General features: G+C 53.9%; 2 protein-coding genes across 2 annotated transcripts; both read left to right on the forward strand.

Annotated features, from left to right (window-relative positions):
* Positions 1-683: 683 nt before the first annotated feature.
* On the forward strand, positions 684-2,225 carry SLC35G6 (solute carrier family 35 member G6). The gene is given in 3 exon segments (XM_024748407.1): positions 684-752; positions 1,237-1,936; positions 1,939-2,225. Coding segments are annotated over 3 exon segments (1,056 nt in total).
* Positions 2,226-3,896: 1,671 nt separating this feature from the next.
* POLR2A (RNA polymerase II subunit A) lies at positions 3,897-23,953 on the forward strand. Its single transcript, XM_024748398.1, has 29 exons — positions 3,897-4,126; positions 9,699-9,831; positions 9,974-10,110; positions 10,204-10,377; positions 10,570-10,851; positions 11,164-11,325; positions 11,434-11,654; positions 12,214-12,346; positions 12,835-12,959; positions 13,046-13,256; positions 13,782-13,991; positions 14,074-14,242; positions 14,433-14,527; positions 14,673-14,876; positions 15,032-15,254; positions 15,701-15,884; positions 16,261-16,432; positions 16,526-16,631; positions 16,722-16,927; positions 18,559-18,783; positions 18,931-19,177; positions 19,466-19,566; positions 20,494-20,598; positions 20,692-20,874; positions 21,164-21,367; positions 21,555-21,741; positions 21,852-21,965; positions 22,117-22,266; positions 22,369-23,953. Exons 1-29 carry the CDS (start codon positions 4,034-4,036, stop codon positions 23,523-23,525), a joined length of 5,913 nt encoding a protein of 1,970 aa, XP_024604166.1. The 5' UTR covers positions 3,897-4,033; the 3' UTR covers positions 23,526-23,953.
* Positions 23,954-24,394: the final 441 nt, after the last annotated feature.

Consider the following 24,394-nt stretch of genomic DNA (forward strand, 5'->3'; position numbering starts at 1 on the left):
CACAACGTGGCAGGCTCACAATCAGGCCCAATGGGACCCGCAGACCCAGGCTCAACACACTCAAAGGGGCAGCCCTGGGGAAACACACACACACACACACACACACACACACACACTCCCTCTCCAGAAATGCACAGGGACCCCCCCGACCCCCCAGGCCGCGAGCTGGGAACGCCCCAGCCCTACAGAACAGGTACACGTAAATGGCTACCAGCGCAGATGAACACGCAGCTTGCTATTTTGTTCCCACCGGCAGAAACATCCACATGTATATACTCTGCGTAAATGCAGAGGACTTGGTGTGGACCTCCTGGGACAGCACCAACACCACCAGGTGGAAGCACACAGAGGAGAAACACATTCCTGAAACTCCAGAGGGACAGTCCCAGAGACTCCTCCCAGGTGTTCAAAAATTCAAAACTCAGGAGAAAGAGGAGCTGGCCCTCAGAGGTCCTTTCCATAAAACCTTTCTGAAATCGGGCAAGACATAAATAAACAAATTAACTAAAAACCGAAGATATCTCATCACAGAGGTAGTTGAAAAGAGGAAAAAAAGAATCAGACAGACTTTGAAGTCACAAAAATGTAAAGCAAGCAGAGTTGGAAACATTGAGAAAATCGGCCCACCCCCACCTCAGGGAGGTTCCAGGGAAGAACTCCGCCACCCCTCCAACCAGCTCACAATGGCTGGAGCTCTGAAGGGCCCAGGGCCCCTGAGCCAGGAGGAGAGGAGGAAGTCCAAGGGAAAGATGGTGAGTGTGGGGCGCAGGGGCGCACAGCCCCCTTCCCTGTAGCTCCTGGCTGCTCCCTTCCCCCTCCTTCTCTAAAACTTCCCAGCTTTCCTAGACACCCACAAGCAAAATTCATAATGGTGTTCCCAGATGTCCCTGGAACCTATGACATCACACAGATACACAGCATCTGAGGCTGCCTCCCCTTCCTCAAACCAACAGAGCATCCCTGGGTCCTCTTCTTCTCCTCCCGGGAACAACTTACCCAGAGAAACACGATGCTCCAGGACTGCTCACTCCCTGCTTCCTGCTTTAGAGGCTCCAGACCCACACTGTACCACCTCATCCATCTTTCAGGCCCTTTCTAGCTCCCAAGAGTTCCTTGGCAAGACAGCCTGCCCTTCTACTGCCCTACAGGGTCCCAGAACCCAGCCTGGCATTCGCCCTACCCCCGGTCCCCTGGAGTATGGCTGCCCTAATGCCCGCGCTCCTTTCTCCCTAACAGGCTGGCTGTCACCCCTACTTCAACCTGCCCGACTTCACCCAGCCATCACCGCCCTCCACTCCGTCTAGCCTCCCCTCGCACCAGCGCTGCCGGCCCTCTGATGTCACCAAGGGCCTGCTCGTGGCCCTGCTGGGTGGGGGCCTGCCCGCTGGCTTCGTGGGCCCCTTCTCCCGTATGGCTTACCAGGCTTCCCACTTACCCTCGCTGGAGCTGCTCATCTGTCGATGCCTCTTCCACCTCCCTATTGCCCTGCTGCTGAAACTGCGTGGTGACCCCCTCTTGGGACCTCCCGATGTCCGGGGCCGGGCCTGCCTCCATGCCCTGTCCAACGTCCTCAGCATCGGATGCGCCTACAGTGCGGTTCAGGTGGTGCCCGCTGGCAATGATGCCACCGTCCGCAAAGGTTCTTCCGCCGTCTGCTCTGCTCTCCTTGCCCTCTGCCTCGAGAGCCAGCGTCTCAGTGGCTATGACTGGTGTGGCTTGTTGGGCAGCACCCTGGGACTCATCATCATCGTGGGACCTGGACTAGGGACACTGCAGGAGGGGACCACAGGCCTCTACACTGACCTGGGTGGCCTGGCACTGTCGCTGGGCCTCCTGGTGTACCGCTCCCTGGACTTCCCCTCCTGCCTACTGACAGCGGCCTTCCTCTTTGGCTTGGTGGGGCTGGTGGGCTCTGTGCCAGGCCTCTTTCTGCTGCAGACCCCATGTTGCCTAATGATCCTCTGAGTTGGAGCTGTGTGGGGGCAGTGGGGATCCTCGCCCTGGTCTCCTTTGTGTGTGTCAGTTATGCGGTCACCAAGGCCCACCCTGCCCTAGTGTGTGCCGTCCTGTACTCTGAGGTGGTGGTGGCTCTGATGTTGCAGTATTATGTGCTCTATGAGACCGCGGCACCTTCTGACATCATGGGGGCAGGGGTCGTGTTGGGCAGCATTGCCATCATCACCACCCAGAACCTCAGCGGTGAGAGGGAAGGGCAGGTGGAGTGAGATCGAACTTGAGAGCCTGGGGGTGGGGTGGGGGGGGACTGGGTAAATAGAAGGAAAAACTGGAATACAAACATGGGAGAACAAGTGACTGTAAAAGAACTGGTGTGGGAGAGTGACACCCCTTGGAGTCAATGGTGAATTGGGGACGCAGTGGAGAGGGATTGCCTAGAAGACTGCCTGGAAGACCTGGAACAAGCCTGGAGAGCAGGAGTCTACGGCTGGGGCTTGAAGGGAGGTCTGAGGAGCAGATCAAAGTGGCTGAGGCAGGCAGGCCATGAGCCACCGGGAGGATTTTTCCCTCAGCGGCAGACAGAAAAGCCTTGGGGCTGGAGTGTCTGGGGCTTTCAGGCAAACAGAGCAAGCAGCTGCGGTGGGGGAAGGGAGTGTGTTTTTTTTTCTCTGAGCGATGGTTTCCCTTCCTCGTGGTTATGCCTCCCCACCTTGGGGTGGTGACGTGATATTGACATCAAACAAGGCTCACTCTGAATGTGGCTGTGCAGTTGGTGTCATCTCTGCTTTGGAAGGACAGTGGAAATCCTACCCCCTGCTCTTATTGGAGAATCCCTTGGGATCCCCGCACCACCACCCCCCGCCCCATTTTTGAAATATTCTAGAAGGGGTAGGATTTCCTAATGTTCAGATGCATTGACCCTGAGTCCCCCAGGATTTTTGTGTCCCACCCAATGGCTAATCTGCTTTTCCTGGATTGTCGCGGTCCCGTGATCTCTCCCGGACAGTGGCCAGCGTCCTTCCGGAGAAGGCCTCTGAGCTGAGACCTCTTCGAGCGGCTCAGGTCGAGGATCCAGAACGAGAGCTCCGTACAGCACCCCATTAGAGGCTAGGAGATGCCCACCCGTCCCAGGAGGCCGCTCGACAGATAACAGCTACTTCCGGACAAGCAATTGGCCTCGCCATGTTGATCCTTTCTTGCATATTCAGCGCGATTACTGCATATTCATGACCAAGGACGGCCCCAATACTCCCCCTCTTCGGGAACCCACTTGGGAGGATCCGACCGGCCCCGCCTCCTTCATTACCGAATCTCAGAACAGACCATTTTCCAGCGTGGGGGGGGGGTGATATTAATGAGATACTTTGGCTGAAGATGAAACCACACGCCAAACTAGAATAAAAGCGGCCTATATTTACCCTCGAATCTTCAAACCTTAAACCTCAGGGCGGGAGGTAGTAGCGAGGGGAGGCGGCGGGATAAAAAAATGCCCTTCCCCTTCGTCATTTCAAAAGGTGACCCAGCCAGGGAGCCGGGGAGGGAGGAACAACGACGCGAGCGCGCGCCCCGTGCACGCCGGCGCAGTCGACCCCGTAGCGCAAGGGAGGGCGGGAAAGGAAGGGGCGGGGGAATGCCAGGGCGAATCTATAAAGGGCGTCATCCGGCCAGCTCGCTCCTCAGAAGCGCCGAGAGCGCGGCCGGGACGGTTGGAGAAGAAGGCGGCTCCCGGAAGGGGGAGAGACAAACTGCCGTAACCTCTGCCGTTCAGGAGCCCGGTTACTTATTTATTCGTTACCCTTTTTCTTCTTCCTCCCCCAGAACCTTTTCCTTTCCCTTCCTCTTTTTATTTTCTTTTTGGGAGACGAAAAATTTCCGGAAAGGCGGAGGAGAGCTCCTTTCGCCCCTTTTCGTTTCCCCGCCTCCTTTCCTCCCCCACCTTTTCCTCCTCCGGCTTTTTCCTCCCAACTCGGGGAGGTCCTTCCCGGCGGCCGCCCCGACAGGGTCTGAGCGCCTAGGTGCAGGCGGCGCAGGCTTTTTGTAGTGAGGTTTGCGCCTGCGCAGCGCGCCTGCCTCCGCGATGCATGGGGGTGGCCCCCCCTCCGGGGACAGCGCATGCCCGCTGCGCACCATCAAGAGAGTGCAGTTCGGAGTCCTCAGTCCGGATGAACTGGTAAGCGGCTCTGCCCTCTCACTCCTCCTCCCGCCCGCTTGGCGGGCGGGGCTTGACGGCCGCCGCGGAAACTTGGCGCTTTTCCCTGCCCAAAGGAGGGCAGGCGGGGAGGATGGGTCAGCGGCGCCAAGGCAGTGCAGAGTCCAGCCTCGCGGCCAACGAGAATTAAATTTTCCTAGGGGGTCAGCAAGCTTAGCTCTGTGTCCGAGCTGGGGGCCGGGCCGCAGGAGGGGCTGGAGGGTGAGAAGGAGGGCTAGAAGGTTGATTGGCTCCACACCGCAGATACCGACGTTAAGAGATACCACACCAATCCTTTGGGTGAGAAGCCGAGCCCCAGATTTTTTCCCCTCCCTCTCTACAGTTATTAACTGAGCACCTGCTACGTGATAGACGTGACAGACGGTGGGGATGCAAAGCTGAAAAAGACAAAGACCCTGCCTTCTAGAGCACTTTCTTTGGGAAGGGGCAGGGGAGACAGACAATAAACACGAATAAATGAATGAACAAGATAATTCAGTTAAGGGCAGGTGCCTTGCATAAAGTGAAACGGTGTAATGCGATGGAGAGTGACCGAGGTGAGGCTGCTTTAGATGGGGCGGTGTCAGGGTATGGGAAGGCCTGTTTGAGGAGGTGACATTACTCGAATGATGAGAAGCAGCCGGTCTCCTAGGCCATAGATTCTAGGTCAGTAGCTTTTCAGGCAGAGGAAAGAGCAAGTGCAAAGTGCCGGAACGAGGGAATAACTTGGTGTGCCTCGGGGGCTGAAAGGTGGCCAGGGTGGCTGGGGTGTAGTGGGTGAGAAGGAGAGTATTAAACCATTCTTGGAGAAGCATGAGGTGGGGCAGTCCAGGTGGGACATTATAAATCGTGGTAAGGAATCTGGATTTCATTCTATTTTCAGTAGGAAGTCATTGGAGAATCATAAGCAGGAGAGTGATATCAAGTTTACATTTTTAAAAAAATTACTGCTTTGATGGTCTTGTGAAGAACTGACTGGGGAAGAGAACTGAGAATGGAAGCAGGAAGGATGAGGGAGGAGGGAGAGCTGTTGGCCCTTTGGTGGATGCCTTTGTGGAGCAAACTGGAGGAAGCCAGTGGGCTGGAGAGAATGGAATTGAATGGCTCTGTTTGTGGATGGAGACAAGTTTGCTAGAGGAGGAGGCTCAGCTGTAGGAAAGTTGTGTCAGGAGTTAGAACCTCCCGAACTCAGACCACACCGAATAAATTCCAGATGGGGTTGAGGTTGAAATCTAAAAAACAAAACTGTAAAACACTTGAAAAATGCAGAAGGCTTCTGGAGGCTGATACCAGGGGCAGAAACCCTTAACCTTCTCTAACCCAAGTCTTGATTTTACTTCATAGCTGGTCAGTACCTGAAAGGATTAGTTTTTCTCTTTCTTGTTTCCTCAGTAGAATGTAAATTTCACGAGTGACTTTGTATTCACTTCTTTCTCCAGCATCTCAAATAGTGCCTGGCACATAATAGGCATGTACTAAAAGTTACTTGAATAAATGAGTGAACGAAATAATTGTACAGGTACATAAAGATACATGTAGAAGGATTTTTATTTCAACATTGTGTGAAATTATAAATCACCTAATTATTTATTAGTAAGGATTCTATTGAATAACTCAGGGTTTATTACAATAGAACAAGACCTTCCCAGTAGGTTAAACCCTCTGATCCCCTGTGCCCAAACTGCTGAGGCACCACAGCAAACTCACAGGGGCCCAATGAGAGGTTTTAAATTTTTAAGAGAAGCACGGAAGCACAGCTGCGTTTGCCTGATGCCCTGGGAACTACTAGGTTGGGCAGTTCCCTTTCAGCATTAGGTGGCGCCAGAGCCCTTTTGATGACGTCATATCTTTGTGAAGCTGGGTTTTTAGCAGTTGCTAAATACTGGGCAAAAATCAGTGTAGAGCAAGAGATAAGAGTGGTGCTGGAGTGTGGATAAGGCCAAGAAGAGTTAGAGAATACTTTATAAAGAGGTGACATTTGAACTGGGCCTTAAAAATGAATAGAAGTTTGCTGGAAAGGCGGGCATGGGAAGAAAAGGAATTTTGAGGAATCTCTTGTGGTTGGAGCATAAATGTTGAGGACGGGGACCTTGGGTGTCTAACCTGTTATCACGTGGGCAGTGAGAACCAGTGTTTGGATGAAGGATTGGGGGCTAAAGTAGTTTGTGTATAATTCAAAGTATAACTTATGGTAGAGGGTTAGTCCAGAACATTCCGGGACAGCCCCTGGTCCAGTCTCAGTGCCCGGAAGCAGAGAGAGCCCTTAGAAGGTGGCTGGCTTGGTGAGCATGGACTTGGAGCAGAGAGAGGTGAAATGCTTTGAGTGTTGTTCTCCTTAGGCCTCTCTCTAGTGACTCTTCTGGCTGCCAGATTCAGGTCTGCGCCTGCTCTTGTGTGTTTCATTCAAGGTGAGCAAACCCCCTCTTTGTGCTTCTCAGCAGACACGATGCAGCTGATGGGGTTCCAGCTTTGTGAATTTAGTCACCACAGGCCTGTCTCCCTGAGATTTCATCAGGTCATCTTGATGATCGTGGTGAAAGTTCAGAACCTCTTAGCCTTGCACCTGTAGACCATTTTGGTTTCTACCCAGCAGTGACTAATTAGATCCATTATGAGATGATTATTGGTTTGACTGTAAGGGAACAACCTTCTACCTCTTTTCAAGTTCTTTTTTTTTCTTTTTATCGAGATCTTCGAGGGCACTTCCCTGCAGTGGAGGGTCCTAAGGCAGTTTAGTTCAGTCTAACAAACAATTATTGAGAGCCATCGGGTCCAGGGTGATAGGGGAATGCTACCTGCCTGAGAGATGCTTATAATCTATGGGGAAGACAAACCCCAGTGGGTCATTTCATTGCATTATGAGATTTGCAGTGATGGAGGGATTATGGAAACACAGAGTGGGGCTCACCAGGCTGGCTAGTGAGGCTGTGGAAAGGCTTCTTGGAAGAAGCAGTGCCTGAGCTGTGTCTTCAGATAGCAGTTTGTCTTGTGGGGAGGGCATCCCAAGCAGAGATACAAAGACCCCAAGTAGTGGAGCACATATGCTGGGTGATAGGGGGGCTGCTGGGGAGTCAGCTACTGATGTGGAGGAAGAAAGGAAGGTGGAAACGTCATAAAACTCTTTGTAAGCCATCCTGCTGAATTTGGATATCATTCTGAAACAAGAGGGTATGATTAGATTTCCAAATTAGAAAGAGCACCCTGATCATAGTATGGATGGGTAGGAGAGAAGGGCTGGTGACCCATGGAACGCTTGGATACATACTACAAAGGACAGGCCTGAGCTAGGGCAGTGGGCGTAGGGATGGAGAAAAGGGGCAAGATTCAAGAACTGTTTGTTCAGGAGGTAAAATAACCTGTACATGGGCTTCCCTGGTGGCACAGTGGTTGAGAGTCCGCCTGCCGATGCGGGGGACGCAGGCTCGTGCCCCGGTCCGGGAAGATCCCACATGCCGTGGAGCGGCTGGGCCCGTGAGCCATGGCCGCTGAGCCTGCGTGTCCGGAGCCTGTGCTCCGCAACGGGAGAGGCCACAACAGTGAGAGGCCCGCGTACCGCAAAAAAAAAAAAAAAATCTGTATTTGGTGAATGATTGGATAATAACAGCTGTCATATATTGAACACCTATTCCATCTTGGGTTTCAGCAGGTTAATTAAATCCTTAATGGTTATATAGATGATAAGTGATAGAGCTAGAATTGCAAATTAGAGGTCTCTGACTCCAGGCCATGCTTGTTCCACTGCTTTCTGACTGTGGGTAAGGAAGGGTAAGTGTTGGTTTCTGACTTGAGTTCCACTACCTTAGATGGGGACTAAAGGAAAAGGAGAGATTTTTGTGGAGAAGGGAGCTTGCTTTTAGACATGTTGGATTTGATTTATCAGGGGGATATCTACAGGGGGTTCAGTAGGTGGTTCAGTATGTTAATCCGAAGTCCAGAAGAAAGGTGAGGCCTGGAGGGTAGAGATTTGTTGTGAGTAAATAGAATCATGGCATAACATTTGGGTGTGATGAGAAGTGTGGATGCGCTAAAACCTTGGGGAGTGGCAGTGTTTAAGGAGCAGACCAAGGCACCCCTTCCCCTTTGGAGCAGTGTTTGTTTTCTCTGTCTGTGAGTTTGTTCTGTTTTGTAAATAAGTTCATTTGTATCATGTTTTAGATTCCACATGTAAGTGATGTCATATGATACTTGTCTTTGACTTCACTTAGCATCATAATCTCTAGGTTCATCCATGTTGCTGCAAATGGCATTATTTCGCTCTATTTTGTGGCTGAGTGGTATTCTGTTGTATATATGTACCACATCTTCTTTATCCATTCATCTGTCAATGGGCATTTAGGTTGCTTCCATGTCTTGGCTATTGTAAATAGTGCTGCTTCAAATCCTAGAGTTGAAGTAATTGTTTCTGCTGCAGTATAGTAGAATGGGATGAGCATGTGTTTGGGATCGCAGGGGGGTGGGTATGACGTCTGCAGGCTCCTTGAGATTGAGGCCTTGGGCAGTCACTTTACACAGCCTCAGGTTTCTCATGTCTAAGAGACAGGAATTCACTCCTAGACGGTTAGTGGTTAGGGGAAGAGAAACAAGGTACATTAGGTACGTTTGGTACCTGGCATGAAGTTGACACTGAGAAGCTTTTATTAAATTCTTCTAAGGTCTTCCCTCTGGAAGTTTAGCAGACCAAAGCTTAGCTAATTTTAAAGTTCTTGGTTTTCAGTGTGTGAAAAGATGCCAAAGGTTTCCTTGAACAGCCTTTAGCTCAGAGCAGAAATCTCTTCTCCAAGTTGTACCTACTTCTGAGCCCATCCTTCCCTCCCTTTCCTCCACTGAATTGGTCCCACTGAGTCCTGGCTCCACCTTGCCCAGGATTCCGGCCCTTGGCTCTGCCTCCATCTCTTGAGGCTCCAGGGTTCACTTCTGCTCCAGATAATTTTCAACAACCTCTGCTCTAGCGCCCCCCTCTCCTGTTCTATCCTAAAATATCTGAACATGGAAGGGTTCAGGTTGACCCAGGCCCTTGAGAAGGAGGAGGTGACAAGGATGGGGGCAAAGAGTGGCTAACTTTAGGAGCGTGTCTTGGGCAGAGCACTTGGGCTGTCATGATGAGGGTGCCTTACAGGGAGGTTCTGGCCTTGATTTCAGCTTTGGGAAAGAAACAAGGCATTGAATTTTTCCCTCTTGAAACAACTTTTATTTCTTTTGCTGTTAAATTCTGTAGATGACAGTGACCTAGAATTCAACCCAGTAGGATATCCAGGGTTCAAGTCCTAGAGGTAGGTGACGTGTACGGAGCCCAGAGTTGACCACACACTAGTCTGAGCGCCCCCTCCCGCTCAGACAGTGACTGGAACGAGCATTTGACTTGCGACACTTGACTTTGGCATTTCCACAGTCAGATATCACACACGCTGACCCCCATTTCCCTCGCTTCAGGCTAAACCTGCTTAGTTCTTCTGTAAGTAGTTTGGGGTTTTTTAAGGCCTTAGTACAGAGCTCAGCCACGAAGTCTGGAAACTAGGAATTCTATTTACTTGTTATTGGCCTTTCTTTGCTGCAGAAACGAATGTCTGTGACAGAGGGCGGCATCAAATACCCAGAGACCACCGAGGGAGGCCGCCCCAAGCTTGGGGGGCTGATGGATCCGAGGCAGGGGGTGATTGAGAGGACTGGCCGCTGCCAAACCTGTGCAGGTGAGCGCTGGGGGCCGGCACAGGACCCTAGAGGGAGGGAGAGGCTTGTCCTTACTGAAAGCCAGGACTGGGGGTGGACACCTGCAAACCTGCTCTCTGAGGTGAGTGCTGGGAGGAAAGTGTTGTATGTGTGTTCCCACAGGAAACATGACAGAGTGTCCTGGCCACTTTGGCCACATTGAGCTGGCCAAACCTGTGTTCCATGTCGGCTTCCTGGTCAAGACAATGAAAGTTTTGCGCTGCGTCTGCTTCTTCTGCTCCAAATTGCTTGTGGACTCTGTGAGTGGGAGATGGGCTCTGGCCTGGGGAAGGGGTTGCTGGGGGGTGGGCAGGGGAGCAGCCCCAACTGACCACGCTCTGCTCTGTCCACAGAACAACCCAAAGATCAAGGACATTTTGGCTAAGTCCAAGGGGCAGCCCAAGAAGCGGCTCACACATGTCTATGACCTCTGCAAGGGCAAAAACATCTGCGAGGGCGGGGAGGAGATGGACAACAAGTTCGGTGTGGAGCAGCCTGAGGGTGATGAGGATTTGACCAAAGAAAAGGTAGCCGGGGCTGCCCAGATTCTTGGGAGGGGGTGAGGGCTGGTCCCAGAGGCCCGGAGGGAAGAAGATGGGGAGGCAGTGGAAGCAGCAGGAGCCCGAAGGTCACAGAAGAGCGGGAGGGGTGGCCTGGCCAGGTGTTGGGGGAGAAGGCCCGGCCTCTGCGCTCTGATGGCCCCTCTGTCTCCTTGGAAGGGCCACGGCGGCTGTGGGCGGTACCAGCCCCGGATCCGGCGCTCCGGCCTGGAGCTGTACGCAGAGTGGAAGCACGTCAACGAGGACTCTCAGGAGAAGAAGATCCTGCTGAGTCCTGAGCGGGTGCACGAGATCTTCAAACGCATCTCAGATGAGGAGTGCTTCGTCCTGGGCATGGAGCCTCGCTACGCCCGGCCCGAGTGGATGATTGTCACTGTGCTGCCCGTGCCCCCGCTCTCCGTGCGGCCTGCTGTTGTGATGCAGGGCTCTGCCCGCAACCAGGTCAGTGCCTGCAGGGCCCTGCCGCTCAGCTAGGCCAGGTGTCCGCGCGGAGGGAGGCCGGTGGCGGGGACGAAGGCATGCGAGGGTGATGGACGGGTCACCTGGGCCTGAAGGTACCCTGCCGCTTGCTGGCTGTGTGAGCCCCTTAAGGAGGTTAGAGCTCACAAAGGTGCTTCTGGATCTGTGAACCGAGAGCCCAGCGCTGCCTCCCAGGGAGGTGTGACGGGAGGGTGAGAGGCACCACGTGTTGGCACATGCAGACTGAGCACTCAGGGTTGGCTGGATTGTGATGCTTCTGACTTCCTGCCTCAGGATGACCTGACACACAAACTGGCCGACATCGTGAAGATCAACAATCAGCTTCGGCGCAATGAGCAGAACGGCGCGGCCGCACACGTCATCGCTGAGGACGTGAAGCTCCTCCAGTTCCACGTGGCCACCATGGTGGACAATGAGCTGCCTGGCTTGCCTCGTGTGAGTGGACAGGCTCCCTGTGCCCTGCGCCTGGAGGAGAGGGGAGGGCGCCTGGCTGGGGGCCGGTGCTGACTGCTGGGGTGCCCCCCACCCTGCGTTTCCTCACAGGCCATGCAGAAGTCTGGGCGTCCCCTCAAGTCCCTGAAGCAGCGGTTGAAGGGCAAGGAAGGCCGCGTGCGCGGGAACCTGATGGGCAAGCGGGTGGACTTCTCGGCCCGCACTGTCATCACCCCCGACCCCAACCTCTCCATTGACCAGGTTGGCGTGCCTCGCTCCATTGCCGCCAATATGACCTTTGCGGAGATCGTCACCCCCTTCAACATTGACAGGTGTGCACAGTTCAGAAGCCCTGCCTGGAGGGGTCGGGGAGGGTGGGGGGAATGGGCTCGGAGCAAGAAGGAGAGAGTGTTGAAGTTTATTATTATTATCATTATTTTTTTTAACTTTATCTTTGGCTGTGTTGGGTCTTCGTTGCTGCATGCAGGCTTTCTCTAGTTGCGACGAGCGGGGACTTCTCTTCGTTGTGGCGTGTGGGCTTCTCATTGCGGTGGCTCCTCTTGTTGCAGGAGCACGGGCTCTGGGTGTGCGGGCTTTCTCTAGTTGCAGCATGCAGGCTCAGTAGTTGCGGTACACGGGCCCTAGAGCACGCGGGCTTCAGTAGTTGTGGCACACAGGCCTAGTTGCTTCGCGGCATGTGGGATCTTCCCAGACCAGGGATCAAACCCATGTCCCCTGCATTGGCAGGCGGATTCTTAACCACTGTACCACCAGGGAAGTCCCAAGTGTCGAAGTTTAGAAGTTTGGGTTCTCACTTGGGGCTTTGGGGTGAGGGTGGCAACAAGGGCTTTTTGGGAAGCATTTTGTTCATTGCATCCCTTTCCTTCCTAGACTTCAGGAACTAGTGCGCAGGGGGAACAGCCAGTACCCAGGGGCCAAGTACATCATCCGGGACAACGGTGATCGCATTGACCTGCGTTTCCACCCCAAACCCAGTGACCTTCACCTGCAGACTGGCTATAAGGCATGTGTAATAGGCCAGGGCCTCTCTTACCTGAGCAGGAAGCTTTCTGGACTGGGGGCCAGCTGGAGTGGGCCGTCTGAGGCTGTCCTGTTCATTAGAATCCAAGCTTAAGAGACTCCTGCTGTCCTAGGCAAGCCTGTAGCTGCCAGCCCCTGGCATTCAAGGTGGGGGTCACGTAAACCCACGGGCAGCAAGAGGGACACAGGGCAGAAAGAGATCTGGGGGGAACGGAGCAGAAGGCTTCATGTTCAGAGTCTCTCGCAGTTTTCTTTCCCAGCTGAGTTCCCTGAGGTTTGGGGACTACGTCTTCGTTTTCTCTGATAGCCTGGAATCTAGCCCTAGGGCCTGGCCCAAAGCTGGTGGTTGATAAGCGTTTCAAGTGAAATAACACCACAGTGTCGTCTGTTTCAAAGCATCTTAGGTCCCCTATCACTTCATTCTTAGCATACCTCCTTCACTGAGGTTTTTCCCACACCTCACCTCCTTAGGTGGAACGGCACATGTGCGATGGGGACATTGTTATCTTCAACCGGCAGCCAACTTTGCACAAAATGTCCATGATGGGACATCGGGTTCGCATCCTGCCCTGGTCTACTTTTCGCTTGAATCTTAGGTCAGTCCGCCGGCTGGGGCTGGGCTGGGCTGCTCCCTGGGTCTCACTGTGGCATCTTTCCAACTCACTTCCCTCTTTGGCTACAGTGTGACAACTCCATACAATGCCGATTTTGATGGGGATGAGATGAACTTGCACCTGCCACAGTCCCTGGAGACGCGGGCTGAGATCCAGGAGCTCGCCATGGTGCCACGCATGATCGTCACCCCCCAGAGCAATCGCCCAGTTATGGGCATTGTGCAGGACACGCTGACCGCAGTGCGCAAATTCACCAAGAGGGACGTTTTCCTGGAGCGGGTGTGTGGTCCCTGGCTGGAGGAAACCTGGCCTGGGCGGGCAGGGGCCCAGCACAGCAAGGATGGGGGGAGGAGCAGTGACTTATGCCCTGACTTGCTCTGCACTGACCTGTATGTGAGACAGCAGAAGGAAAGGGAGTGAGCAAAGATCGAGGCCAAAAACGGTGTATGGCTTTAGCTCCCCATTTAATTCCTCAAAATGTCATGTAATTTTAGGTATCACCTGGAAAGTAAAGGTGAAGAGAGAAATAAGACTTTGTTGAAGTTCTGTTTATCTATTTCTTTTTTACTTTCTCTTTGTTTCCTAATTATTAAAAGTAATTTGTACTTAACTGTTTAAAGAAAAAATCCCAAAGTCTCGCTATCACAGTTAAGTTTTTAGTAAAAGTTTGGAAAACACTTTTCCTGCCATCACTTTGCCTTCAAAGTCTGGCTTTCCCCTTGGGGCAGTGAGGCCTCCCCCGACATTCCCAAGAGGTGAGACCTCCAGTTCTGACTTCTTGTCTTTCTTGCTCTTTTTCTCCAGGGGGAGGTGATGAACCTCCTGATGTTCCTGTCCACGTGGGACGGCAAGGTCCCACAGCCAGCCATCCTGAAGCCCCGGCCCCTGTGGACAGGGAAGCAGATCTTCTCCCTCATCATACCCGGCCACATCAACTGTATCCGTACCCACAGCACCCATCCCGATGATGAGGACAGTGGCCCTTACAAGCACATCTCTCCTGGGGACACCAAGGTAGGGCCTGGCTTCTGGTTGTGTGGGGAAGGGCTTTGGACATGGAAGCCACAGCGGGGGCTGTGAATGGTGCTCTCTGCAGGTGGTGGTGGAGAACGGGGAGCTGATCATGGGCATCCTGTGTAAGAAGTCTTTGGGCACATCAGCTGGCTCCCTGGTCCACATCTCTTACCTAGAGATGGGTCATGACATCACCCGCCTCTTCTACTCCAACATTCAGACTGTCATTAATAACTGGCTCCTCATTGAGGGTAAGCCTAGGGGCTCTACCACATCCTCTGTAAATCCTGTGTCCATCTCACTTCTTACTGCTCTTTTCCATCCCTTTCTCTTCCCCCCCTTGGATTTGGTGTCCCTCCATCTACTCTCTTGGCTGTGATTCCATCCCATGTTTCTTGGGAGTCCAAAGAAGGTGTTGCTGATGCTTCTCTTTATTTCTAGGTCATACCATTGGCATTGGGGACTCCATTGCTGATTCTAAGACTTACCAAGACATTCAGAACACTATTAAGAAGGCCAAGCAGGATGTAATAGAGGTGAGAGGGAAGGCTGGGCAAAGACTGAGTGAGAGCTTCTCAGTGGCTTTGAACTGAGGAGTGAAGGGGACATTGGGATTGGAGAGACGGGGACCAGAAGACACTGACGTCTCCCTGAGAACGCAGCCTGCTCCTGTGCACGCAGGTCATCGAGAAGGCGCATAACAACGAGCTGGAGCCCACCCCGGGGAACACTCTGCGGCAGACCTTTGAGAACCAGGTGAACCGCATTCTCAACGACGCCCGAGACAAGACTGGCTCCTCTGCCCAGAAATCCCTGTCTGAGTACAACAACTTTAAGTCAATGGTGGTGTCCGGGGCTAAAGGTTCCAAGATCAACATCTCCCAGGTGGGGAGCCTTGTCTTTCCAGAACTGGGGCCACACTGAAGGTGGGGAGGAGGACGGAAGGGGTGTGCTGCTGCGGGGGTTGGGGGAAAAGTATGGGGAACTCCTATTCTCAAGGCAGAGGGAGTTGGACGCACCCCACCTTTTCTGTTCCCCAGGTCATTGCTGTCGTCGGGCAGCAGAACGTGGAGGGCAAGCGGATCCCGTTTGGGTTCAAGCACCGGACTCTGCCTCACTTCATCAAAGATGACTATGGGCCTGAGAGCCGTGGCTTCGTGGAGAACTCCTACCTGGCCGGCCTCACGCCCACCGAGTTCTTCTTCCATGCCATGGGGGGTCGTGAGGGGCTCATCGACACAGCTGTCAAGACTGCTGAGACTGGTGAGGACTTTGGATCCAGGGCCCTTCCATGGGCTGGTCCCAGAGAGGACCGCAGGCAGAGAAGCCCCTGGGGAGTTTGAGCAGGGTTCTCAGGCTAAAGTCTTCTATCCTCAGAGAAGTAATTTTGACCTTTGTGGAAAGAATAGAGACTAAAGGTCAAGAGTTAGGCAAACACTCTTGTTCTGGTTGCCGTGCAGCATTCCATGATGCAGGGCTAGAGCCTCAGGGTCTCTGCTCCTGACCTATCACATGGATGGTGTTTCCTAGGGGTCTCTACTGGACCCTGGGTCTGTCTGGTGGTGGGCATGGCTTTCATTGAGAGGCCTTGGGGATGAGAGGCTACTAGCTGGCTCTCCTGAGGACCAGAGTGGCCAGCAGGTCTTGTCCTGAGACAGGGAGGCTCCTCTTCTTGCTCTGGGTCCCTCAGTTGATTCCCTCCCCCTCAGGATACATCCAGCGGCGGCTGATCAAATCCATGGAGTCGGTGATGGTGAAGTATGACGCCACCGTGCGGAACTCCATCAATCAGGTGGTACAGCTGCGCTATGGTGAAGACGGCCTGGCGGGCGAGAGCGTTGAGTTCCAGAACCTGGCTACCCTCAAGCCTTCCAACAAGGCTTTCGAGAAGAAGTGAGAAGGCGGCAGGCGGGTGGTTCTTGCCCCTGGGCTCGGGGCCAGAGTGGTAGGGGTTCTCCTCCCCCCACACGGTGAGATCACCTGGACCGTGTCTTGCAGTGGACCTTATACTGCCCCTTCCCCACCCATCTGGCAGCAGCTGCAAGATGGGAGAGGACGGATGGAGACCAGAGTTGAGACCCACCCCCACTTTGTACAGAGGGGTGAGCGTAAGCTCAGGCGCCATTGCACGTCCTTGGGTCTGGATCTTACGTTTCCCCACCCAGGATTATTCACAGCCCTGTTCCTGTGGGCTGCAGATCTCAGGAGCCTCACACTGTTCCTTGATCAGGGCCCTCCTGCCCCTTGACTCCGCCCCTGTCACCTGCAGGTTCCGCTTTGATTATACCAATGAGAGGGCCCTGCGGCGCACCCTGCAGGAGGATGTGGTGAAGGACGTGCTGAGCAACGCACACATTCAGAATGAGCTGGAGCGAGAATTTGAGCGGATGCGTGAGGACAGGGAGGTGCTCAGGGTCATCTTCCCAACTGGTGACAGCAAGGTGTGTGTGGGTGGGAAGGGCTGGGCTGGAGAAGTGCTGGCCCTGCATGGCTGGCCCTGACTTGGGGTCCTGCCTCCTTCCCTCCTGCCTCAGGTTGTCCTCCCCTGTAACCTGCTGCGCATGATCTGGAACGCTCAGAAGATCTTCCACATCAACCCTCGCCTTCCCTCTGACCTGCACCCCATCAAGGTGGTAGAGGGTGAGTACCTGCTTCAGGACCGCCAGGCCAGGCAGGCTCTGCTAGCAGCGTCCTGGTCTACAACCTCTTCATCCCTCGTTTGGCCCTTAGGTGTCAAGGAGCTGAGCAAGAAGCTGGTGATTGTGAATGGGGACGACCCACTGAGCCGGCAGGCCCAGGAGAACGCCACCCTGCTCTTCAACATCCACCTGCGGTCCACGCTGTGCTCCCGCCGCATGGCCGAGGAGTTTCGGCTCAGCGGAGAGGCCTTCGACTGGCTGCTCGGAGAGATCGAGTCCAAGTTCAACCAAGCCATTGTGAGTGTTTGTACTCCTCACCCAGCCTTGGTTCTCTTCTCTGATCTATTGATTTCTCTGGGCTCTGAGAACAGCCCACCTCTGCCCATAACTGCATAAGAATAGATCTCATTCATTGAGACACTGCTGTGAACCAAGTCCTGTGTTGAAGGCTTTATACCTTTATTCCTTAGCAGTCCTAAGAAGACCCTAGTGGGGGGGGGCCGTTAGTCCCATGTTGCAGAGACAAAAAGTGAACTTTGAAGAGGCAAACACATGAAAAGATGCTCAGTATCAGTAGCCGTCAGGGGAATGTAGTTCAAAACCACGAGATACCACTGCATGCTCCCTAGGGTGACTAGAAAAAAACAAGTGTTGGCGAGGATATAGAGAAATTGGAGCTCTCATACACTGCTGGTGGGAATGTTGCAACTGCTTTGGAAAACAGTCTGGCAGCTTCTCAAAAGTTTAAACATAGAGTTACCATATGACCCAGCAGTTTCCCTCCTAGGAATATGCCCAAGAGAATTGGAAGCACACGTCCACACAAAAACCCATACACAGATGTTCGGAGCAGTATTTTTCATAATAGCCAAGCAGTGGAAGCAACTGAAATGTTCATCCGTTGATGAAGGATGAACAAGATAAGGGAATATTATGCTGTGGTAAAAAGTAATGAGCTGTCAAGCCATAAAAAGACAGGGATCAACTTTAAATAGTATTACTAAGTAAAGAAGTCAGTCTGAAAAGGCTACATACTGTATGATTCCAATTAAAAGATTAAATTTTGGGGACTTCCATGGCGGTCCAGTGGTTAAGACTTCGCACTTCCACTGCACGGGGTGTGGGTTCGATCCCTGGTCAGGAGCTAAGATCCTACATGCCTTGTGGCCAGAAAACCAAAATGTAAAACAAAAGCAATATTGTAACAAATTCAATAAAGACTTTAAAAATGGTCCATGTCAAAAAAAAATCTTTAAAAAAAAAAAAGATTAAATTTTATGGTATGTGATTATATCTCAATTAAAATAATGCATTGCGGGGGACTTCGCTGGTGGCTCAGTTGTTAAGAATCCGGCTGCCAACGCAGGGGTCACGGGTGCGAGCTCTGGTGCAGGAAGATCCCACATGGCACAGAGCAACTAAGCCCGTGCGCCACAACTACCGAAGCCCGCGCACCTAGAGCCCGTGCTCCGCAACGAGAGAAGCCACCGCAGTGAGAAGCCCGTGCACCGCAACGAAGAGTTGCCCCCGCTCACTGCAACTAGAGAAAGCCCGCGTGCAGCAACGAAGACCCAATGCAGCCAAAGATAAATACTTTAAAAAAAATTATTTAAAAAAATGCATTGGGGAGCTTCCCACTTAGAAGACTATCATCAAATGAATATTTACCCTGTGACTTTAGCACACAGCACTTTTAGAAATGTGGGGTTTAGATGACATAGTCCCTATTCCTGGGTGTGCAGCACATCTGGGGCTGAATGGCAGGTGTAAATTGAAATGCCGTCTGAGGAAGGGGATGATCAAATAAGACTGATTTGTTTAAATCTCTGCCTTTTCCAAACACCTCTGCCCAGCCCTGACATGTCTCACTCTCACTCACCGGTGGGGAGGGATTTGCTCTTCTGAGGCCAGCTCTTCTTACTCCCCAGGCCCATCCTGGGGAAATGGTGGGAGCTCTGGCTGCACAGTCCCTTGGAGAACCTGCCACCCAGATGACTCTGAACACCTTCCACTATGCTGGTGTGTCCGCCAAGAATGTGACACTGGGTGTGCCCCGACTTAAGGAGCTCATCAACATTTCCAAGAAGCCAAAGACCCCCTCACTTACTGTCTTCCTGCTGGGCCAGTCTGCTCGAGATGCTGAGAGAGCCAAGGTGCGGCTTAGGGTAACGGGCTTTGTGGCAGGAGGAGGAGGGGACTCCTTCCCTTAAGTAAAGCGTTAGGCAGTCCCTCTGCAGGTGGCTTTGAAGAGGCCTTTGGAGCCACCCAAATGCCTGTCACGAATCCCTTTTTTTCCCCAGGATATTCTGTGCCGCCTGGAACATACAACGCTGAGGAAGGTGACGGCCAACACGGCCATCTACTATGACCCCAACCCCCAGAGCACGGTGGTGGCAGAGGATCAGGAGTGGGTGAACGTCTACTATGAGATGCCTGACTTTGATGTGGCCCGAATCTCCCCCTGGCTTTTGCGGGTGGAGCTGGACCGGAAGCACATGACTGATCGGAAGCTGACCATGGAGCAGATTGCCGAGAAGATCAATGCTGGTGAGGCTGGGGTCCTGCCTAGGCCCCCGCCCGCCCTGTCCTGTCCCTGTGCTTGTCCCAGACAAGGCGCCCACACCCACCACCTTCCACTCACTGGTTCTGCTCCTCCAGGACACCCCTTCTCCAGGTCCCGTCTGCACTGCTTTTTCCTTCTCATTGTTTCCCCTCCCTCTTTCTAGAAGGGTTCTGTGGGAAGGAGGGGAAAGCTGAGAGAGAGCCCATATGGGGAGAGCAGCGGACGAGCCATGAGCAGAAGCAGTCCTGCAGCTGCAGTTCTCATTTTCCCAGGTTTCGGTGATGACTTGAACTGCATCTTTAACGATGATAATGCAGAGAAGCTGGTGCTCCGTATCCGCATCATGAACAGCGATGAAAACAAGATGCAAGAGGTAAACGGGACCCAAGCAGAAATTTATACGTCAGACATAGAAAGCCGTTAAATCTGGTTCCTGACCAAAAACATTAAAATGAAAGCAGCATTGAGTGCCAGTCACACCACCTAAAGTAGAGATGGGGGGAGGGTGGGTAGCAACGATCTGTAAGAAACGTGAAGCAGCAGCCATATAGATAAAACAGGCGGTGTTGGGGAATTCTCTGGCCGTCCACTGGTTAGGACTCTGCGCTTTCACTGCCTAAGGTGTAGGTTCAATCCCTGGTCGCGGAACTAAGATCCAGCAAGCTGCGGGGTGTGGCCAAAAAAAAACAGCCCCAAAACAGATGGTGTTGATTTGGTGGTGTCCCCATAACCCGGTCACTTGACTCTCTCCTCCCTGCGGCTCCTGTGTGAGGGCAGGTCGGACAGTAGGAATTGCTGTGTCCTAGGGAAAGTGGTGTGACAGCGGGTGAAACAAGACCCAGGAAAATGTTTGACCAGTGACTTCACTCCTAGGCACGGCTCCTAAAAAATTGTTCAGCAGATGTGGATACCTTAATAATATAAACTCAGAACTTACTGTTGAACTGGGGGAGAGTAGATAAGAATGTGTGGATACACGTCCATTAGAGATCACACGTCAAGGCGTTAGTGGGCGGGCGAATGCTCGGTGAGTGCCAGGACGAGAGCAGAGGTGCTGTGCGCTTTGTTACAGCCCTTGGAGCACGCACAAGAGTGGGAATCGTGTTAAGGTGGTGGAGTGTGGTTGCCTTTTCTGAGGTTTTTTTAAATACCATCGTAAAAACACGATAGAAAGTAACCTCGCTGGAACTGAAGAGAGCAGGTCTGGGCCACACCTGGCTCTCCAGGTCAGGCTGTGGTTTGGGGTGAGGGCGGGGAGAGACCTGAGAATCCTAGGAGGGCTGACTCGCTCTTGTTGCAGGAAGAAGAGGTGGTGGACAAGATGGATGACGACGTCTTCCTGCGCTGCATCGAGTCCAACATGCTGACAGATATGACCCTGCAGGGCATCGAGCAGATCAGCAAGGTCAGCCGTTCCCTCCCTGCAGCCCGTCCAGACCCTCTTCCTTCCCTCCCCATCCCCACCCGCCCAGCCTGAGCTCGCTCTGCCCCCCCGCAGGTGTACATGCACTTGCCGCAGACGGACAACAAGAAGAAGATCATCATCACAGAGGACGGGGAGTTCAAGGCCTTGCAGGAGTGGATCCTGGAGACGGATGGCGTGAGCCTCATGCGGGTGCTGAGCGAGAAGGACGTGGACCCTGTGCGCACCACGTCCAACGACATCGTGGAGATCTTCACGGTGAGCCCCTCAGAGCCTTCTTCCCAGAGCTCAGCTTTCTTCCCGGGTCCCTCTGGCTCAAGGCCCCCTCCGTAGGTCTCGGGCAGTGGTTGTGGTCCGTGCTCTCCCCTCAGGAGAGGGGCTGGTCAGGTGGTTTTATGCCTGAATCCACTTTTGCGTCTGGGCTTCATTGACTCCTGACTGTCCCTCTGTGGATCTGGGTGGTGGCAGCAGGAGGAGAGCAGTTACTCGGTCTTGACCCTTCCCCACCCTTGACCCCCCACCCCCGCCCCTGCAATCCGCATGCCAGGTGCTGGGCATAGAAGCCGTGCGGAAGGCCCTGGAGCGGGAGCTGTACCACGTCATCTCCTTCGATGGTTCCTACGTCAATTACCGGCACTTGGCTCTCCTGTGTGATACCATGACCTGTCGTGGCCACTTGATGGCCATCACCCGACACGGAGTCAACCGCCAGGATACCGGACCTCTCATGAAGTGCTCCTTTGAGGAAACGGTAATGGCAGAAGTTCTGAGCGGGTGGAAGGAGAGAGAGCAGGGAGGAGGGATTGCTGCGGGAAGAGGGCATCCTCCACTGTGTGTGACGGGCCTCGGTGCGGTTCCATGGCTGGGTGGGTGGCTGTAACAGTGGTGGGACATAGCGGGGTGGGGTCTGACGGCACGCCCCCTCTTCCGAGGTTTAGGTGGATGTGCTTATGGAAGCAGCTGCACATGGAGAGAGCGACCCCATGAAGGGGGTGTCTGAGAACATCATGCTGGGCCAGCTGGCTCCGGCCGGCACTGGCTGCTTTGACCTCCTGCTCGATGCAGAGAAGTGCAAGTATGGCATGGAGATCCCCACCAACATCCCCGGCTTGGGGGCTGCCGGACGTGAGTACGAGGGGCTACGAGGAGGAGGTGGGGCGGTGGGGAGGCTGCACGTGGGCGCGGCGGCCAGTCCCGGGGCTGTTCGCTGTGGGTCACTGTGCGCCTCTCTGCAGCCACCGGCATGTTCTTCGGCTCGGCCCCCAGTCCCATGGGAGGAATTTCTCCAGCCATGACACCCTGGAACCAGGGCGCAACCCCAGCCTATGGCGCCTGGTCCCCCAGTGTTGGTGAGTAGCCAGCCGGGAAGACGGCCCTCTGCGTGGTTCAGAGGGCGAGTGGGCTGGGCTCATGAGGGGTCCCCATGTGGAGATGCTGGGGGCTCTGGGAGTGTGGTGGGCTCCAGCTCTGGTTTTAACTGACGTTTCTCTCATTTCGCAGGGAGCGGGATGACCCCGGGGGCAGCAGGCTTCTCTCCCAGTGCTGCTTCGGATGCCAGTGGCTTCAGCCCTGGTTACTCCCCGGCCTGGTCCCCCACGCCGGGTTCCCCGGGCTCCCCTGGCCCCTCAAGTCCGTATATTCCCTCACCAGGTGAGTTGTCCTTGTCTGTCAAGGCCAAGTTCATTTCCTCCTTGATCTTTCTTCTGGGTGAGTCTCTCCATCGCTTAATGCCTTTCTGCTTCTCTCCCACAGGGGGTGCCATGTCTCCCAGCTACTCCCCGACGTCGCCTGCCTACGAGCCCCGCTCCCCTGGGGGCTACACGCCCCAGAGTCCCTCTTACTCCCCCACTTCACCCTCCTACTCCCCTACGTCTCCATCCTATTCTCCAACCAGCCCCAACTACAGCCCCACGTCACCCAGCTACTCCCCGACCTCACCCAGCTACTCCCCGACCTCACCCAGCTACTCCCCGACCTCGCCCAGCTACTCCCCGACCTCGCCCAGCTACTCCCCGACCTCACCCAGCTACTCGCCCACTTCCCCAAGCTACTCGCCCACATCACCCAGCTACTCGCCAACCTCTCCCAGCTATTCGCCCACCTCTCCCAGTTACTCGCCAACTTCACCCAGCTACTCTCCCACCTCACCTAGCTACTCTCCGACATCTCCAAGCTATTCGCCGACATCACCAAGCTACTCACCAACTTCCCCAAGTTACTCGCCCACCAGCCCTAACTATTCTCCAACCAGTCCCAATTACACCCCGACGTCACCCAGCTATAGCCCAACATCCCCCAGCTACTCACCTACTAGTCCCAACTACACACCAACGAGCCCCAACTACAGCCCAACCTCTCCAAGCTACTCTCCGACCTCACCCAGCTACTCCCCGACCTCACCAAGCTACTCCCCTTCGAGCCCACGATACACACCACAGTCTCCCACCTATACCCCAAGCTCACCCAGCTACAGCCCCAGCTCGCCCAGCTACAGCCCGACTTCACCGAAGTACACCCCAACCAGTCCTTCCTACAGCCCCAGCTCACCGGAGTACACCCCGACCTCTCCCAAGTACTCACCTACCAGCCCGAAATATTCGCCCACCTCCCCCAAGTACTCTCCGACCAGCCCCACCTACTCGCCCACCACTCCAAAATACTCGCCGACGTCTCCTACTTACTCACCAACCTCTCCGGTCTACACCCCAACCTCCCCCAAGTACTCACCTACCAGCCCCACCTACTCGCCCACCTCCCCCAAGTACTCACCCACCAGCCCCACCTACTCGCCCACTTCCCCCAAAGGCTCGACCTACTCGCCCACCTCCCCTGGCTACTCGCCCACCAGCCCCACCTATAGCCTCACCAGCCCAGCCATCAGTCCCGATGACAGTGATGAGGAGAACTGAGGGTGCGCAGTGCGCAGTGGCAGCCGGCTAGGGGAAGAGCGGCTTCAGGGTGTCGTGCAGTCCTCCCTCCCCTGAGGGGCGCAGGCCCCGGTCCAGCTCCCTTGTACATAGCTCCTTGTGACAAAGTTCCCTGTTGAGGTTCTGGTCCCATTTCTGCCGGGGCTTTTGTCTCGTTCTCCACTTGTGCCGTCTCAGAACCCAGTCGCCTGCAGTGGCGTTCTTCTCGCCCTACCTACCCGAGGCCTGTCCCCAGATCCAGGACCCTCCTTGCCTTTGGCTTGATTCGGGAGGTAAAGGGTATTTTAACTTTTTGGGGGTAGTTCCTGCTCTGGGTCGTCACATCTGATTCTCCGGAAGAACAAAGTGAAAGCTGCCTTTTGTTTGTTACTTTTTGAATTTGAAATAAAGTTTACTAATTTTGACCAGAAGTGTGGCTGTTGAGTGCTTTATTAGGAGGCAGGAATACCCAGGCCCCTACTCCCTGTCTGGGCTGCTGTTCCATTTGTCATGTTTTAGCTGATCCCTGCTAATGGGGCAGGGGCAGGGGCAGGGGCAGGAAAACGAGCACAGACAGTACATTCACGGAACAAACACCTACTTTGTGCCAGGCTTTGCTCTGTCCCGGCTTTGTGGTTGAACAGATAGATACAGGCCTTGTCCTGCATTAAAGCAATATTGACATAACATCTTTTTTAACCAATTTTACTGATTATCATAATATGTAATTTAGAAAAGTACAGAAGCAGAAAAGTTATTGCCCTTAACACCACCACCAGGAGGCATGTTTTCTTTGGGTATTTTTCCTACCTGTTTCTCGGGTCACTTCTAATCAGTCTTTGTTTTGGCCTCAAACCAACAATGAGAAGATT

Source organism: Neophocaena asiaeorientalis, unplaced genomic scaffold, assembly GCF_003031525.2.
Source record: "Neophocaena asiaeorientalis asiaeorientalis breed wild unplaced genomic scaffold, Neophocaena_asiaeorientalis_V1.1 scaffold543, whole genome shotgun sequence".
Lineage (NCBI taxonomy): Eukaryota > Metazoa > Chordata > Mammalia > Artiodactyla > Phocoenidae > Neophocaena > Neophocaena asiaeorientalis.